The sequence below is a fragment of the Labrus bergylta genome, chromosome 4, assembly GCF_963930695.1.
Source record: "Labrus bergylta chromosome 4, fLabBer1.1, whole genome shotgun sequence".
NCBI classification, from domain to species: domain Eukaryota; kingdom Metazoa; phylum Chordata; class Actinopteri; order Labriformes; family Labridae; genus Labrus; species Labrus bergylta.
Window position 1 is genome coordinate 29,634,935 of NC_089198.1, and position 19,945 is coordinate 29,654,879.

Consider the following 19,945-nt stretch of genomic DNA (forward strand, 5'->3'; position numbering starts at 1 on the left):
CCACATAATGTTGCTTTAAGCTGTGACTCCCCAAGAGGTCTACTGGTCTCTTAGTAAAGCTAAAAGTAATACATGATCCCTGTTGATTTAATAAATGTATTAATAGACTCCTGTTGTTCACAATAAACAAATGATCACATCACTGTGAGTCTTTATGATTGGTTCAAACTCGGACATTGTTTTTATAAATTCATGTTTTTATATATAAATCAGTAAAAAGTATTTCGATTGAGAGCGATGCTTTGTGTTTGTTAAGAGAAAGTGCTTTCAGAGAAGATGAATCATGGTACCTATAATGTTACTAATACATGGGTCTGATAGTTTCATGTGAAATCAGGTAATTTAATGGACGTTTGATAAATGTTTCATGAATTTGTATTTAACATGGCTGAACGGATATTGTAAATTTATTCAGGTAAAGTCAGAGTGATGGGACTGTTTATGGTGAGACAGTAAATCAAGAGTTCATCAGGATTTTAGTTTTTATTTTGACCTTTGTTGTAAAGTGTTTCTCAGCGTTACTGTTGACTTCATAGATGCTGATTTTCATTTTAAATTACACTCTTTAATGTTCATTTTTGATGCTGAAGTAAATCAATTACAGTTATGATTACAACATGAACAAACTTATTTTAAATTAATGTAATTATATTCTACAATGAAGCAGAAAAAACATGCTTACAGGGACTGGGGACATATTATGGTAAGAGTATAAATGTTGTCACCATGGTAACCACCTTATCACATTTTTACACACATAGCTACTTTGTGTGAGTAGCATGCTGGCTTCAGCTTGAGTAAGAGTGAACACAGACAGGTACGCAGACAGACAGGTCGCACTGAGCTGAGCCTTAATAAACTAAAGAACTTCTTACATTGCTGAAAGGCACACACATCGGATGTTGATACTTCTCTTCAAGGCATTTCATTTACAGATGATTACTGGTAACGTTAACAAAAGCATCCTTAAATCCCCTCTCCATCTTTATTTTTTTGTCATGAATAACTTTTGTGTGTGTCTGAGTCTTCAGTCTTTCTGTGAAAGTTTAGAAAGGATGAGAATGTTTCCTGCCAACTTGAACTTGAGCTTTATTCCCTGTTGCCTTGACGACTGATTGAATCAGTCCCAAGTGGGCCAGTTCGAGCGTGTTTGCTTTTTACGGACTACACAGCTGGGAACGCGGGCTGCATGAGAATCTGCTCCTCAGTGACACAGAATGAGTGATTTCTTCTTGTCAGGGTTGTTGCTCATCCTTCTCTCTCATCCAGTGACTAACACGCTGAACAGACTGTTTGAAAGCAGCACGAGGACATTCAGTAAACGCTTCAGTGAGAGGGGGCGGAGTTTAAAATGAGATGAAGAAACTTTATTCACCATGCAGGAATGTGGGAGGAGTCAGAAGGGAACCAAGGAGAACCTTAAACAGCTCCCCATCCACAGCTCCCTCACTTTGTGCTGCGGACCAGAAACATCCCAGTGTGTGTGTGTGTGAGCAACTTCAACATTTAACGACACACACTCCTGCTGAGCTCGCACACACTCTTCAACGAGACTGAGGGAGAAGGATTCTGTGCTAACATGGCCTCTCAGAAAACTTTACTTTATCTGGGACTGTTTCTGTTTGCTGAAATCATCACTGCTGCAGGTAAGAAGACTGAACACATGCAGACAGACAGGTACAGACAGATAGACAGGTTCATACAGACAGACAGGTTCATACAGACAGATACGTACAACAGTCAGACAGACATACAGACAGACAGACAGGTGTGTACAGATACAGAAAGACAGACAGACAGACAGATACATACAGACAGTTACAGATAGACAGACAGGTACGTACAGATACACACAGACACATACAGACATGTCCCTACAGATACAGACAGACCGATGTGTACAGATACAAACAGATAGACAGATAAAAGGCAGACAGACAGGTACGTACAGATAGTTTTATCTTTTTTCTTCTCTTTAGCTTTTTCTAATACATTTTTAGGTTTGGTGGATTATGTCTCGTCGATCCAATATCCTTCTCTCAAGCTTTACTTTGACTTTTTTTAACATGAAGAAATCATTAGCCTATATAAAAAGGAGACTGCAAATTATATTATGAAAACGGTCTGATTATTGGAAACAACATAGGAGAATGTGACAATTCAGACAAAAATAGAGAAAGAAAAATTATTCTCGATAGTAAATGTGAAATTGACAGCTCACGACATACAACGTTATAAAAGAGAGGATGTGCAGATGTTGAGGAAACATGTTGTTTCTGTGTGAACCAGATGTTAAACTTCAGTTTCTAAACAGTGTGTAATTGAATCTCTGTGCCTGGTGTTTAGTTTTTATGATCCTGACATTTGGGCTCCGTCGAGGGACTGACTACCCGGGGCCCCTAAAGAGGAAAGGGCCATCTATGAGCCAGAAGTAGATCTGTAGTTTGTGTTTGACTTTGAGGTCACTGAGTCTGCCAGAGTAAAGGTAAACATGTTAGAATAAATCAACATGATTCTTATCTCTAAAATAACCAACTGGGAAACCGTTAAGATGCCTAAAAGTTTCAAGAGTCATTTAAACTGCAACACAGTTAAAGGGTGTGACACCGAGTTACAATAAGTCCACAGATGGAGGTCGCTGCTCTCAGAGAAGGACCTGAGACACCTTAATGTGAAGGACTCTTCACACTGGCAGGATCCAGCACTTTCTACTTTCCCAGTAGATTCTGCCCGTGTGAAGGAGTCTTTTAAATTAATTAGGACAAAGTTATAATTATTTTTAAGTAGTCACGATCGCAGAATTTTAAACGTAGATATGATAGGAGAAAACATACAACAATATCAATACTTGTTTTGATACAACGGCAACTAAAACAGAAATCCTAGACGTCCTATATTGGGCGATTTCTTGTTTTTAGTGAACAAACATCATCAACTCCTGCACACTGTCTAAATAGAAAAAAAAACATGGGCAACTTTTCTATACCAAAGTGTTGACAAAGTGTTGGTCTGAACATGGATTGATTCTTCTCTTACAAACCTTTCCTATAAAAATAAAATAAAATTCAAGCTTCAGTACTTTTTGATTGAGTCGATCATTAAAATGTGTGGCATTGAAAAGTACTTAAGGAGGAAAAGTTGACGACCTTAATTAAACTCTCTATGTGTAATGGAGGTGTGGTTCACATCTCATGGTTGGCTGAGGCTGTGGTGGAGTCTAGTGTGAGGTCTTTTCATGGGGCGCAGAAATCCTGCAGACGCCCCGAGACAAGTCTGAACTATGAAGCTACAAGATGCAGAAAAAAACATTAAGAGGAGGGCCTAGTGGTTAGCATGTGTGTCCCACATACTTCAGAGTAGGCGGCCTGTGTTTAAATCCAGCTTGTGGCTCCTTTCCCCTTTCTTCTCTCTCTCTGGCTCAATCCACCGTCCATATCTCTAAAATAAAGTCATAAAAAGTCAAATATAAATCTTAAAATGAAAATAAACAGGTCTGCTGGCAGTACAGCACATTCTACAAATTACATGAAAACTATAATTTCAGACCATCAGAATCAGAATCAGGTTTATTGCCAAGTAGGTTTAAAAAAAACCCAAAACTGTCATATAGTGTTTTTTTGGCAGAAACAATGAACACATATAGAATATGAATGTTAAAGTCTATGAAACAGCACTGCTCCCACTGTCAAGGAACTTAATTATAAGATTAAATATTTAAAAACTATATATACTGTATGTATATGTGCAAATGGTAGAATAAATAAGCTGTACAGTTATAAGAGGTTAAAGCAAACATAGCTGCAGCAGCCAGATGCAGGAAATAAATCTGTCAGTTTATGAGTTAATGTTCTGACATCACTTCCCGGTCATATAGAGCCTCAGTCCATCAGAGTATAAATACATGTGTTTATTTCATGAAAAGGATGTTTTCCTAAGAATCAGAACCAGTGTTATTGCGCTCCATATATGTACACTAATGCACAATAAGTCACTAAAGACAGCTGTGAGGTGGTAGACGTCTTAATGTCAGAATCCATGAAGTGCATGAGCGGGATGATGAGGACTCCATTTAAAACTAACTGACCCTGGACTATCTCACACTAAAAAACTGTAACCTCCTCCATTACTCATTATTTATTTAAACTGTGCAATATAATAATAAAAATAAACTGTGCCATAGTCTTACAAATGTGTATATAGTCCATATTGTCCTCACTCTCTGCGCTTTTGTAAAGCACAACTTATTTCTTATTGCTTGATATTTTAATTGAATTGCTGTTTTATTAATATTTGATTGTATATAACTATATTTCTACTGCTTGTGTTTTAGTCCAACTGCAACGACCGAATTTCCCTCCAGGATTAATTAAGTATTTCTGATTCTGAAATGCCAAGACGTAAGAAACAGATTTAGATGATAGTCTGTAATATAAAACGAGACACAGTGGTGTTTGAGGTTACAAAGTTTAAGTCAGAGGAAGGAAAATGTCGGGTGAGGCAGACACTAACTCGTGGAATCACTATTAGAAATAAATAATCAATTAATATTCATGTCAGAAATAGACTGAACATACATTTGAGGGGAATCGTTCATGTGTGAGGTTTTGCCCAGTTGATCTTCATGACATCTTTACACAGTCGTGCCATTCTTCTCCTGCTCTGTGGAGCTATTCCAAACATGCAGCAGTAATCAGGTCATTAACCAACGATGTTACTGCTGCTGGAACTGACCAACCAGTGACGCAGCTTATTTTTTCTTCTGACGTGGGGATGCTTGAGTCACTAGTTTAGTAATCAAAATGTTACAAAACATTCTTTAAATCAGCGGATCTCAACTGGTGGGTCGGGGCCCAAAACTGGGTCGCAGAGCTGTTTTCAGTGGGTCGTAAATGTGGGCCTGGAAAAAAATGCTGTCAAAAAGTCAGAGAGGTGCTTTTTAAACCTGTTTGTTTTGATGCACCTCTTTGTTCTGCCACGTTTTCTACCATCTGACGTCTGCCCATTTTTCATTAAATACATTTGATAGGTAAAAAGAAAACTAATATTTGGGTCGCAGTTTCTCTTTAAGGAGTTGGTGGTGGGTCCTGAGGCGAGCCCGGCTGAGAAACATTCAGTGAGAAAGATTCATAGATGGAAACTCCCGACTCGTCCCAGAGGACATGCAGCAGCTTCATCTGGTTTGACCATTTAAAGAAGAGATTTTTTTTAAACATTGGCCTTATATTTGTAGGTTTTGACATCTTAATGACATGCAGGCTGAATGGTAAGATGAGGTCTGAAGGCTGTGTAGAGAGGGATGTAACCTCTCAAAAATAAACACAAACAAACTGCAGCTTCAAAGAAACTAAACTTATGAGTCTCTTCGTTTGGCTCACGCCCAGCTGTGCTCTCACTAAAAATCTGACTCTAATTATGATCTGTGGAGAGGAAGAGGAGGGTGGCTGTTTTCCTCGATTGTTTATCCGAGTCGTTCTACATGTTGTTTGATTTTTGAGAAAACAAAAACAGGATGTGAGAATAACAAGAGTCCGTGGCTGAGTGGAGACTAATGCTGCGTTTAATTCACAGATCCAAACTCCAAAGCGGAGAACGTTCGTTGGACATCCCTGGACTTTAAAACCATGCTGACCTGGACCAGCAAAACACCTCAGCAGACGTACACTGTAAAATTCTCTCGGTGAGTTAACACACACACACACACACGCGCACACACACACACACACACACACACACACACACACACACACACACACACACACACACACACACACACACACACACACACGGAGCTACACGCACACACACACACACACACACACACACACACACACACGGAGCTACACGCACACACACACACACACGGAGCTACACGCACACACACACACACACACACACACACACACACACACGGAGCTACACGCACACACACATTTTAGATGATTTTCTATGCCTGCATGTCATGGCTGCTGGTTAGATTCTGACATCACCATTTTCAGCATGCACACCTAAAGACCCTGTTCAGATCAGAAATCCTGAATTAATCCCCGGTGGGAAATCCTGACAACTCAGTTTCTCACAGTCATCCCTGCAAAGTCTCACAGGAAGCAAGAGGGACATTTACAGTCCCAGATCAGCTTAAGACCTTAAAGGCAGGGTTGGTAATCTTTGAAAACTAGCATGATTTTGAATGTAGCATTCCCTCAGTTCTCCGTCTAACTCCTCCCCTCTGTGCTCCCTGAAAAACTACATCGTCTCATGTCTGATTCAGTAAAGTAAACACTAAACTTTATCGTGATACATGAAAAACCAAACATGACTATTTTACTACTCACAACGGCCAACAACAAACTCACAGTATAAAGTCTGTCATCTTTGAGTGTGGGCTAGACAATGCAAGGGGTAGAGAACGCATGGCAGACATTGGCAGACATTGGCAAGTTTTTACAGGCTTACAATTGCAACAGATGATGGATTTTCTTCATTCCTTTTTCAGATCGCATGAGTTATTTATTTCTGTCAGGACCTAAAGACAATTTCAACCAAAACCTTAACAAAGGTATCTGGAGAAAATTGCAAACCCATCCATCACTGATTGAAGCGGACTCATGTGTGTCTTCATGCTCGTCTATAGGCTAATGCCGTGGCTCTGAAATCATGTGTAAAAGTCAGGAAATCAAAAATATGAATGTGCACGGTCCAATGTGTCTTTAGTAAACAGTAAGGATCTCTGTCGAGGCTTAAATCGAATGTCCTAAATTTAAGCAAACATTTGTAGGTTTGACTCGTCTTGTCCCCTACTGAAGGCTTCGATGTCTATGAAATCTAATTTCCTTCCCACTGAGGGGGCGTGGTCAGGAGGAAAGGTGGCGTCAATGCATACCCGCTATACAGTACACACAGTAGAAACAACAAAAAAACAACAAAGTCAGGCAGTGATGAACAAAAGGCAACCCCAGTATCCTGCGAGATAAAAAGACAGATTTTGTTGAGGGAGTCTGCAGGCTTTGAAGAGGATGATGTCACAAGATCGGACTCAGCAGAGACACTAGAATAACAATCTGAGCTGGTCAGTGAAAAAACAAAAACAATAACTTTAAGAGATTTTCTTTGTCTGGGGACTTCTCCGTCAAGGATTATGTTGCAGTCGTTACGTCCTGTTTCACTGCTGCCAGCTGAATTCATTCTGACACTTTTGTGCCTTTAAGTGTCAGACGCAGATTTAAAATGACAGAAATCTGCTTCACTTCATTTATTTTGTTACAGTTACATAATGTTTTAGGTTTTTCAAGGGAAAACAGCAGGCTCATGAGATTTTGCACTGATTTATACTTAATGATGATTTTTCTATACGTTTACTTCATTTGATCCAAAGTGGAGAAATGTGCAAATCACAACGATTTGCACATTTCTTCACTTTGGATATCTTTTCAACCATGATGAATGTTCTTCAAAATGATGTTAAAGTACAGAAACATGACTATAAAAACAAAAGGTTTGGCTTTAGCTGAGGAGGTAAAGGGGGCTTTGCATGGAGGCCGCAGCCGGTATGTGACTGTGTTATGGGTAAAGAATATAAACTTGGACCGAGCCTCAGTCACCTGTTTGTTTCTGAAGGGCTGATTTGGAAGCCTTTCTATTGCGATATTGTAAAAGCTGACCCTGCTAAACTTTGGTCAACCTAACGACAGACAAAGACCTGGAGCGGAGGCGGGCCTTAAGTCTCCAGACACACCGCTACAACCAGCCTGTTTGCAGTAAGATCAGTCACGGCCCTTATCATGCAAAACTCCTATCCTTCATAAAATGAAAATAGGTGAGTGATAAAAATAATGAATCCCTAGTACAGTGTGTGTCAATAAAGACATCAACTAACTTTTTGGCCCAGGTTTTAAACATGTTAATTTCTGCTGGTCAATTTAAATATGGTCCCATACAAATATGTATATGGGACTTCCAGGTCGTTTGGACCCAGCCCCAAGTGGACACTTGAGGAACTGCACTTTTTTGCACTTCCGCATTGGCTTCATTTTCCATTGCTGCAGGTTGCCGCGTGGTTATCAGAGGGACATGCAATGCACCCATGATGCACCTTACCCCATTTCCAGTAAAAAAAAAAAAAGTCAAGCATTTTGCAACATGGTGCTTGATACAAAGTCAAGTAATCTCTGGAATGTGTTCTTGCACATATTTAACGTCTGGGAAAGTAGAGCCTGGATCAAATAATAACCCTCTTATTGAAGAGAATTAGGAGCTGTGCTTGTTTTGGCAGTGGGGTCTCCTGGACTGCCCTCCTCGGGGAGATGAATGCTCAGACTGTTTAGTAAACTGGATGGAGCATCAGGGTCTCAAAAGTGAGTTCAATGTGGACTACCTTTGACCTGCATACTTTTCCCAGCAGGAGGCGACTCCACTGGTTGAACAAATAAGTGCTATTGTATAGAAGTCTATGATGACATTGTCCTACATATCAGTTGATTCATTCCCTTAGTAAACATTACCCTACGAGTTAATGGTCTTAATATCTAGTTTCAAGCCATCTATAATACAACATGACGTTATTTTTTGGTCCCATTTAGAGTCAAAAAAAGAAGGGGATGGAGGAATGGCAACTTAGCGATTTATAGAACCTGGCATGGTTATGTTAAATTACATGTTCAGATGAACTGAAAGAAATATTGTGTTGTCGACAAGAGGCAACCCCCGGTCTTGAAAAATGAAGCCTATGCGGAAGTGCAAAGTTCGTCGAGTGTCCACTTGAAGCTGGCTCCAGGAACACCAGAAGTCACACAAGCTTTTTTCACATATGCACTCTGGATAATATCTAGATAATTGCAGGAGGAACGCTCCGGGGATTCTCCCGACCTAGCTGTTCACATATGCTCCTTACAGCTGGAGACTTTCCCTGTCGGGGGGGGGGGGGGGGGGGCTCGGAGAATTTCCTGAGGTAACCGTGACGTAAATAAACAACGCGGAAGTAGTGGCCGAAGCAACAGAGTCCGCTACACAACGTTATAATGAGAATATTTGCCTTTATATCAATGCTATGTGTAATCCAATGGAATGACAACATCCACAAAAGAGAAGAGAACAACATACTGACGAACAGAAAACAGAATGCAGCCGTTTAATTACGTGCACGGAGATCGTAGTGGTCGCGGGCAGACACTTTAGGCATTCACTGTATATAAACGCCATTCTCTTTTCATTGACTCGAATTGAAATCTCCGGAGTATATTCGGCCGCGTTCAGACATCAGCTCACTCGGATATATTTTGCGGATAAAATACTAGAGGTCTGGCCGGATAAACTCCGGGTAAAGTCCGCGCGAAAAATGCAGCTGTTGGCGTTCAAATATAGCCTAAAGAACCTCCGGGTAGCCAAATCTTTCAGGAGATTTCTGTATGTGTGAAAAGGGTTATGCACACCACATTCAAAAAAGCTGTTTTCACAGCATAAATAAACATGTTTACAGCCTGGTACAAAAGAAATAGATCTGATTAGTTATTGTCCTCATGGGCACACACTGTAAGCATCCGTTTTGATTTGTTAAAGATACATGTTATCCATAGTTAGGCTCGTAGCTGACATGATTGACAGGTGGGTGTGGTGTAACAGTACTTCAAGAGGCTTAAAACCCGCCTCAGCTCCAGCTCTCAGCCTGTCGGGTTGACTGAAAGTTATTCTGAGACAGGATTTCCAACATGGCGGCTGCTGCCGATGAGCCTCTGGAGCCCCCTGTAGGAACAGATGGGTGACGTCACTTAGGCTTCGTCTATGGTTACCTTGTTTGTGTGTTTTAAAGATTGGAGTGATATGATTTGTGTTATTATTATAGTACTATATCTCTTGTGTCATTTGTCAGGCCTGAAGGTGACTGGTATGAGGCTCGTAACTGCCTTGGGACAGCGTCAGAGTGTGATTTGTCTGCGGAGCTCAAACCTTTTAACGAGTAAGTACATAACATGAACAGGGCTGTATGTTCTATACATATCTGTATACCTTTCTCTTATCTGCATTATATGTTTGCCTTGTGATCTTACTCACGGTCATTTAATGAAATATTTTAGTATCATTTGATAAAGCTTTTAACTGCAATTTAAAAATGAACACATTCATAGCAGGGTCATCAAACGTTCCCATCTCTCATTCCCTATGAAAAACCCAAATAGAAGAATGTCTTTTTGCTGAGTTAATTTTTTTTTTTTAAATGTGTAATGGATGAATGAACGAAGGGGGACAAACAGACAGACCTTACATTGTGGTCAACTCCTTCGATGTATTTAAAATCCTTTTAATAATTTTGGACTACGGCAGGATAATGGGGGACATTTCAGATATCTGTCGTTTCTGTTATATAAAGAAAAACCCTTAAGAAAGACCCATTTCAACATCTTTAAATGATTAATAATGGATTACCCTGACACTACTGTTGGAGAACTCGATATCGGTCTCATTTTTATTTGGTCTTGTCTCAGACTCAGACTGGGCGGAATCTGGATTTTAAGTCAAGAACACCACTGACAGGCTATTACTGTCATTATTGTGATTAGAAGGAAAACACCCCTTTCTAAAATAACAAATAACTTCAATTGATTTGATTTTAATCCCCCGGTTACGACCACAACTTCCCGGTGTAGCGGTCTTAGTCTGTAACATGCCCGCTGCACACAAGATGATGATTTTTCATTGATATTTATGGTCTTGGTCTTGACTCGGTCTTGGAGCACTCTGGTATGTCTTGGTCTTGGTTACTGTGGTCTTGACTACAACACCACCCTGACCCTAACAGATGTCATTTAGTACCATTATGTTCATCCATTAAGCCATACATGTAACCACCTAGATGTTTTGATGACTTGACATAACCAGCCTGAGAGAGTATATGATATGACCATATGATACAAGAGACCCGACATGGTAAAAAAACTGAACTGATGACGCTCAGGGATTATTGTGTGTTTTCCTGTTTGAATATTTAATTCAATTAAAGAGTTTGAATGTGAGAATTTTTCTGTAACAATAGCGCAATCCAGCTGTGGAACGACTCAGAGAGTAAACAAGAAGAAAAAATTACAGAAACTCTGGTGAGAATGTGAGGTCAATCAAAATTTAAAAAACTGCACCAAAACATGGACACTGCTACATCTTTGAATGTCTCCTTTCACTTGAAGAAAATCTCCAAAGTAACTTATGACCGACTTATGACATCAGACATTTAAGTTTGTTACCGTTCCTCTGAGCTGTTTGACTTTAGTTTCTGATCCCTAATGTGTTTCTACCTGAAGGTCCTTATTTTATTTCAAAATAAAAGCATGGGTTTTATTCAAACAAGTTCTCTCAGCCTAAGACAGTACAGCAATTCAAAATAAAAGCCTAAAATGTTTTTATTTTTAATGTAAATGTGAAATCATGGAATTTAAACATGTAATTAAAAATGGGATTCATCTGGATTAAATACTGAAATATAGCGATACATCACTATAAAAAAAAGTAAATCCTTTGACAGCTGTAATATGTATGTATGTAATATCTCTGATCCCCATCGTCTGTGTGACAGGTTTTACACTGCTGACATCCTCACAGACAATGAAGACCATGACAGCGACTACGGTCACGATGAGTTCCAGCACACTGAGTCCACACCCTTTAACCCTTATAGAGACAGTAAGTAGTACATACACGCGAGCACGCTCAAACACGCGCGCGTGCACACGCACACACACACGTATACACAGTTAACAGTATCCAGTCAGACAAGAGGAAATTAGATAAAATGTCTCAAAGTTAGAAAAAAATACTCTGTTGCAAGTCATTCATTCATGAGTCAAAGTATCATCAAAGGCCTTAAGTATGCTAGACAGTATCTCCTGATTGTGTCAGACACAATCATCTCTACAAAGGAGGAACTTATTGCTGTAACTATTTGACTCTGAGCTTCATTCAGATTAAGCAAAACATGCGAGCTATGCAGGCTTTACTGATTTCACAGAAGTCTTCTGAAATCCTGCCAATTCAGCGGTCTATTTAAGCTGCAGAGTTTTCAAATCTTTGCCTCTGCTCTGTCAGTTCTGCACGCACACTTTTCATTCACACTGAATTGTTGTAAAAAGTGATGTTTGTTCTCCAACGTCATGTATGGTAGGCGGCGATCGACACGCTCCTCTGCTCAGTGAGGCTAAGGGTGTCAGGAATCACCCCTCATAGTACGTGCATGCGCGGTATGCATGCACGGTGCGACCTCTGGCCAAAGCCGTTTACAGGATGGTCAGAGGGGAGATGATTGCTGCAGACGCACAACACACACAGCTCGTGCATTTCTATCTGTTACTACAGTGGCTGAAAGTTAAAATAAAAAAAATTAAAAAATGTATTCTTTAAAGAAATGTTGAAGCAGCTTTTTCAGTGTGTGTGTGATTGTCTCATCACTGTGAAGTTGGTGGGAAAATCAACATGAATAATTCCCTTTATCTGTAACCAGGAGTTCTGACTCTTTCCTTTCCTCAGGTAACATCAGCGCTGTGGAGTTCAGCGTGCGTGCCCTCAGTTCGAGCACAGTACGGCTCAACATCATCGACACTCTGACCAGCGTGCACGAGGGCTCCAAGCAGCTCACCATCAGAGACATCTTTACAAAAGACCTCAAGTATAAGATCATCTACACCAAGTCTGGGAATACAGGCAATGTAAAGGATTCAGCGCACACACACACACACACACACACACACACACACACACACACACACACACACACACACACACACACACACACACACACACACACACACACACACACACACACACACACACACTCTAACATGAAGCTCAGTTAGTTCATATGATTGAATTATTACAAAAGTTACTACACACAATAACACTTTGCATATTTGACAAAAGACAAAAAAAATTGATTTCCAATAAAACATAAAATTTAAAATATGTCGAATCGCAATTTTCCAATCCAACATTTTCTATATACCAAACGTTAGAACAGAAAAAAGGTTGAATTTCTCCCTGCTTCCTTCAGATTAAAAAAAGGACAGACTAATTCATCTGTATCCAGCTGTATGTAATGTGCTTTTGTGTCTCCACAGAGAGAGAACATATCTGACAGCAGTAGGGCGGAGGTGACCAAGCTGGACGCAGCTACCAGTTACTGCTTCATGGTCGCAGCTTACATCCCCTCCAGACCAACGAGCACCCAGCTGGGAGCGTGGAGCAGGCAGCTGTGTGAGAAAACACACGGAGAAAGCAGCAGCATGCATGGTACAGACAGACACACGCACGCACGCACGCACGCACGCACACACGCACACACGCACACACACACGCACACACTCACGCACACACACACACACACGCACACACGCGCACACACACACACGCGCACACACACACACACTCACACACACACACACACACACACACGCACACACACACACACACACACACACAGACCAGATCTATCATCACAGCCTGATGGACAAACCCGTCTTTCTCATGAAACATCTGTTAATAACTTTTTCTTAAGTCATTGTAAGGAAGTTATGGTTTGGGTAAAAAGCGTCCCAATTTGAGATATCCTGGCTTTTAATTAAAGGTCACATATTATCCTCCTTTTTATCAGGTTTAAATAAGTCTCAAAACATGTTTGTGAAGTTTGTTATGAATCCACTCTGATCCTGTATTTGATCATGTCTATAAACCCCTCTATTTCAGCCCTGCTCAGAACAGGCTGTTTCTGTGTCTGTACCTTTAAATATGTAAATGAGCTGCGTCTGACCACGCCCCCTCTCTGGAAGGGCTTTGGGTGGCTCAGGCTTTCTCGTTCCATGTCCTATTGTTTACAGTGAGAAGGTAGACTCAGAGGGCAGAACAAACACCTAGCTGTGGGAGTGTCACCCACCTGGGGGAGGGGCTACTGCCCTTTGTGATGTCATGAAGGGAAAATCTCCAAATGGCCTGGGGGGGTCACATAGTTTCGCACTGCTAGCAAAGCGTGAACAATTGGAAATCATTTTGTGAACTACTGTGTCATTTTGTGTTGCAAAAATGTTGTGTTGACATGTGACATGACTGAGCCTCTGTTTTTGTCCCCGCAGAGCTGAGTATGGGAGCATTGGTCGCTGTGATCTTCGTCCTGCTCACAGTCTTCATCATCATCGTCACGGTAACCGCCCTCTGCTGCAAAAAACGCCAACAGACAGAGAAAAGCCTCCAGACAACTCAGTCTCAGACGTCAGCTCCTGTTTAGTGTGTCTTTAGTGTGTGTGTGTGTGTGTGTGTGTGTGTGTGTGTGTGTGTGTGTGTGTGTGTGTGTGTGTGTCTGTGTGTCTCATTCCTCTTTCAGACAATTCAGTGTTGTTTGTTTACAGTTTATTGTGTTAAATGTTTTTTTTACTTGTTGACCTTGTTGGGAAAACGTTCTGCCCGCTCTGAAGGGTCGCCTCCTCCTCTCTCAGGAGCTTCTCTCTGAATTTTACCGTTTTCTGTCAAGGAGCTCACAGCGCTGCAAGTTGAAAGAAGTTTAACTTTTTGAAATGCCCGCCAATGTCACACCTCCTTCACTGACCAATCAAAATCAAGAAGGGGCGGGACTTCTGATATCAGCTTTGTCAATAACAGTGGCCAAGGAGACGCTAGTCTGACCTGTTTCCAGGTGTAGAGCTGCTGCTGTCAGGACATGGTGATATTTCCTTGAATTAAACAAACATTAAGCACACATCCAAAACACACCTAACTGTCAATACCAAGGGAAGCAGAACTTAACTTTCGTAACAATAAGGATGTTGTGGGCACTGCTGACGCAGAAAGCGTTGTCTGTGAACACACGGCCTCCGTGTATGTGTAGCTCTCGAGCTAGCGAGTCATTATCTTGGACTGACGTCATTGCTAACAGGGGTTGTTGGTTTGTGGGTTGAGGGCGTCTTTGGAAGTGATAAAGTAGCCTCATGATGAGTCAGCTGGACTGACGGAGAGCTGCTGTTTGAGTGACAGGCGTGATCAACGACGATCTTCGTTCATTTTCAGTCTGAGCAGCATGTATTACATATGTGAGAATGTCTCAGGAGGTCCTAGTTTCAAAATGCATTAAACACCTAAAGTTTAACACAGAAATGTTTTTTGTCTGATGTGATCTGAGTTGTCACGATAAGATACAAAAAAACATATACAATTTCAATATACCTGAATTGGAACCAAAAGCTTGAAAAACACTAATTGTATAGACATGCGGTATTGGGGGCATATCAAATACTGTAAATAGCAGAAAAATGTTTCTGAAAACGTTGCCGATGTTTTCATGGGCTTGAGTGTGCTCTCTTTCTATCACTCACGGCAGCTTTCTGTAAAAAAAAATATGACTGAAGATCAAAAAATTTCAGGTATGAAACATCTGAACAACCTGATGAATCTGGTTTATAGCTGCAGACAAATACACTGTAATGTGAATATTGGTTCTATCTGTGTCCTCTGAAACATGTTTTTATTTGTTGTTCTCTTATCTCACCTTTCTTTTAAAGTTCTGTCTGAACAAAACACATTTAACCACTACAGGTGGAGTAAGAGGAACCTCTCAGTGTCATGTGTCTGATTAAACTACAACATCACCAGCATACAACTCATCTCTTTCAATCTGTATTCAACTGTAGTAATAATAAATAAATTACAAACTGTGTTTATAAAGCGTCTTTCATACGTTTACAAGGATTAAAAACGTCCATAAATATTATGCTACAAAGCCTGAAAAGGTTTATGATATGAAAATACAGTTCTTAAAATGTTATTTAAAGTCACACACACACCAGTGTAATATTCAAAATGGTCACTAGAGGGGGCATAAAGGTCGTGAGGAACATAATACTGTGCGATGCAGCCGATCTGAACACAACTGAACTTGGTTTCCTCTTTGTGTTTACGTTCAGGGTTTAGAGATACACTCCTCAGCCAGTCCAGGGGAGCAACATCTGCATACATTTACAAAACTATATGAAAATATTGTAGGGCCAGGCTGAAGAGTCATGACCTGACATGAGCATGTGTTCAGAATAAACCGTAATTTAGTAGTAGAGCTGGGCACGTCTGTTAATCCGTTAACTGTTGATTATTGTTTTCACTTTTTAAATTAATGACATTTTTAAATTGATTATAGAATACTTTAACTTACAGTAAATTCAAATTCCCTGAAATGTCAAACCCTGACTCTTACATGGTAAGATGGATCTCTGACATCCAGAGCAGGAGCACACCGCCTCCTTTAGAGAGCTAACTGAATAGGAGGCCAACACACCCGTCTCTGCTCCAGGCGCTTTTATTGTGGAGTGCAGCTTGACCTACATGAAGGTACTGCCAGTGGACCACTGCAGTGAAGACAAAACTAATTATATTATTTTTAGATTTTTAATACCGACATGTTTGTAATTTAGAGTTTTCTCAGTCATCATGGCCTCTTAAGAAACTCAAATCTATTGAGCCCGCAAACAGCTGATGTTTATTTTTTTATTTTACTGATAATACCGGTGTCATGGTTTAAAGAAATGACAACGTTAGCTGACGACTTTCAGCCGAATGTGTCTGTAGTTAATGTAGTCACAACAAATGTTGAAGAAGAAAAGCAGCTTTGTTTATTTATTTTTTTATCGTAATGTCATAAATACCAATCATAAAGCCTACGTATTTTACTAAGACATCCACAGACGCGTTCGGCTAAAGGTCGCCATGGTAACACAGTCACTCTTTAAACCGTAACACATTAATGTTAATGTTAATGTTAATGTTAATGTTAATGTTAATGTCAGTTAATTATAAACAGAACTAACTGATTACAGTAAATGCTATTGAAGTGAATGTCTTTGTTAACGGATTAACGGTTAAATACTTTATTTGAATAACTGTGCCCGTCTCTGATTGGTTGATAGATTGGTAGCCGGTCGGTGTGACACATTTTCAGTGTTTGCATTTGTGTGTTTGTAATAAAAAGTGAACCTGTTTGTTCCTTCATGTTATGTGTATTGAATGTATATTTCCCAGCAGTCTTACAAATGGTGTCTGTGATTGTAATTGTTATTTTTGAACACTGACATAAATGTGAGCGAGCTTGTGTACTACACTTCAGTAAAAGTTTCCTGTTGTGTTCCAAATGTTTCTCTTCTTTTTAGTTTTTAAGCATAAGTTACAGAAAGAGAAAAAGATTGAATGCAAGGGGAATTTGAGAGTATTTAAAAGAATTTCATACTAGTTTAAGTATTTTGGTCCATTCTTGACATCATGGGGGTGTAAGCAGGAGAACATGTGATGGCTTAGGGAATTACACAGTGGAGACGTAGGCAGGGTTGGTTCCACTTAAATGGGTGGAAATAACTTGTCAAGAAAAGACAGTCATATACTCAGATTGATCTGCAGTTTTGGAAACTGTCACATCTGGTCACAGCTGAGGTGCCAATGCAGTAATGGTGGCCACCACAAGATGGCAGCGCCCACAAACCAGCTGGAGGAATTTGTCTGACATGCAGCTGCAATATCAGGACTTGTACTGTCAGACACCTTACACATTACTTCAAGGGAAGAAACATGAGTTATACATTTAGATCTATTTTACATTAATGATGAAAAAGTGATATTTTAATCCACAATCTGCACATTCACACTCAGCGACGGTTATTGAGCAAATTCTTCCTGCAGTTGTTGCAGCTGTGTGATTTAAGTCATGAGCATCTATTTAACTTCATATTTTTAACTTCAGAATAGTTTGTTCTGAGTGTATGAAACATGACGACCTGCTGACTGCAGACTTGTTCATGTGTATGATTGGTTGTGTCTAGCCTGGCAGTTAAACTCTGAACTCTGAACAGCCGTGTTGGCTGGGTGTTCATCGGCAGGTATGTCTGTTTGAGCTTGAGCCTCAAACAGCCCACAGATGTGCCCAACTACAACATCAGTGATGGTGTTCAACAAATGTGCTTCAAAGCAGTTCTTCTTTTTCTTTAGGATGTCTGGAGTGTAAATCTGTCGCACCTTCCCTGTGATAGAGAGGACCATGTTGTCTCTCATGAATCTACAAAAGGAGATCTCACTTAGATTAGTAGACAGAGCAGTGGACACACGATCCAGAACAGCCTTTGTGACTCCAACAGTCATCTTACTGAGCTGCTGGGAGGGCATTTCCCGGGAGGTGGTTTTTGGAGGGACCCATAAGTCCTGCAGGACTTTGGGAACGACATCCATCACCGTCCCTTGTGGGCCCAACTCTTTGGAAATGTGAACCTCATGTTGTTGTTCAGCAAGAATCCTGAAATATTCATGCGCCTGGCTGATGATCTTAGGGTGTCGAAAGGACGGTGGCATCTTCTCTGGTGAGTTGAGCAATCTTTTTGCTTCAAACTCCACATCTCGTATCTGCAAGCTGGTGTTCACCACCCACACCAGCTTGAGAAGAGGCTTCACGTCCACATCATCAAAATCCTCCAACTCGAAGTCCCAGAGTTGCAGTCTGAGAGACTTCTCGCTCTCCATCACCAGCAGGTCTGTCAGGTCTTCCACAGTAACCTCAGCCGGGAACTCGTTCTTCTTCTGTAGATGTAAGAATTCAGCCACCATTGCAATCTTGATCTTATATGACTGGATGTGCCAGCAGAGCTGCAGTAATTGTTCATGAATGGGAGGGTCGAACAAAACCCTGATGGGTCTGTAGATGCCTCGGCTCCCTTCAATGAACTCCATGGACATTCAATTGAAGTGTATTCAAAACAGAAGAAGATAATTTGGAAATACACTGACAAAAACTTTCAAAATGGTTTAACTCAAACAACAGACTCAAAAATACTCCAACACGATCACTCTCTAGGCACAAATGAGCAGGCTGGCTGAAGGCAGAGAGGGTTTGAATTCAGGTCTATGTTGTCACAATGAGGACAACGTTCTAGAACTCATTGCTTTTTTTTCAAACTTTTGTTGCCATAACGCCACAACTATGAAGATAAACAGCTGCTGGACACGTGATCTGGTCAAATGTACAATGTTAAAATCTTCATTAAGCCTGGCACACACTTAAATATTTTTAAATCTCATAAACAATTTTGAAAATGTGAGAGAGCCCATACATGACGACATATCATGCCAGATTAACAGTTTGGTTTCATAGTGTGCAACGAGACGACCAACTCAGCACACCACACACTAACCGATTCATTCACCAACAACCAGAGTCTCAACTATCAGAGCGTGTTATCTGGCGCAGTCAAACGTGACTTAAGAGTAAACAAACATGATGGTCAAGCTAAATGTGGCTAGCGGTTAGCTGGTACATCCAAAACATTTTGGTCCAACTCCTTTCCTTGTCAGTTGGATTGTGGTTTGTTTTAAAGGACATGTTGTATAAGTGTTGTTGCCACAAATCAACAAGTTGGTCCTGAATTTATGACATCCATCTAACGTTATGCTTCATGTTTACTGTCGTCGCCATGGTAATGTGTGTTGTCTTCCTGCTTCAGTCAGTTTGATTCCCTATTGGCTATTGATTGGTCCCATGTGACAATTCACAGAGTCTGTGCTCCTACGTTCTCCCCACACAATAGGATTTCTAATTAATACTAATATTGATATTAAACAGTTTTAATATATACGATTTCAAATTGGGGCGGTCCCGATCGTCTTCCAAGCAGATCGGGGAGGTTAAATCACTCTTAACACTCCTCACACAACAGGAGAATCTGGCAATAGAATCGGACCTTTGCTGACTTTGGTCAGAAGAAGGGAATCAGGCCCAAAATTGTCCTGATTATCTTCTTGTGTGTACTACAGTGATTCTAGAGTCTGTTGGGGCCCTAAACAAAAGGTAATTCCCACCAGCGTTTAGCAGGGCACTGATAGTGAGTGCTATCATGGGGCCCCCTTAGGGAGTTTCCTACTGTCATTGCAAAATTCGCACATTTGGTTTGTTGCTTTGGTTAAA

The 19,945-nt window shown here is 40.6% G+C and overlaps 1 protein-coding gene across 1 annotated transcript; it reads left to right on the plus strand.

Moving 5' to 3' along the window:
- The first annotated feature begins 1,428 nt into the window (after positions 1-1,428).
- On the plus strand, positions 1,429-15,673 carry LOC109981497 (tissue factor). The gene is made up of 7 exons (XM_020630313.3): positions 1,429-1,646; positions 5,569-5,677; positions 9,863-9,949; positions 11,558-11,664; positions 12,505-12,683; positions 13,092-13,263; positions 14,100-15,673. The coding sequence occupies exons 1-7, from the start codon at positions 1,580-1,582 to the stop codon at positions 14,249-14,251; spliced, it is 873 nt and encodes a 290-aa protein (XP_020485969.2). The 5' UTR covers positions 1,429-1,579; the 3' UTR covers positions 14,252-15,673.
- The last annotated feature ends 4,272 nt before the right edge of the window (positions 15,674-19,945 follow it).

What these genes read in the sequence shown, in the direction of transcription:
- LOC109981497 (XM_020630313.3), top strand. Translation starts at nt 1,580, where the DNA reads ATGGCCTCTCAGAAAACTTTACTTTATCTGGGACTGTTTCTGTTTGCT. An exon ending in GAGCTCAAACCTTTTAACGA is followed by an intron (nt 9,950 to 11,557) that starts GTAAGTACATAA and finishes TCTGTGTGACAG; the next exon opens with GTTTTACACTGCTGACATCC. An exon ending in AGTCTGGGAATACAGGCAAT is followed by an intron (nt 12,684 to 13,091) that starts GTAAAGGATTCA and finishes GTGTCTCCACAG; the next exon opens with AGAGAGAACATATCTGACAG.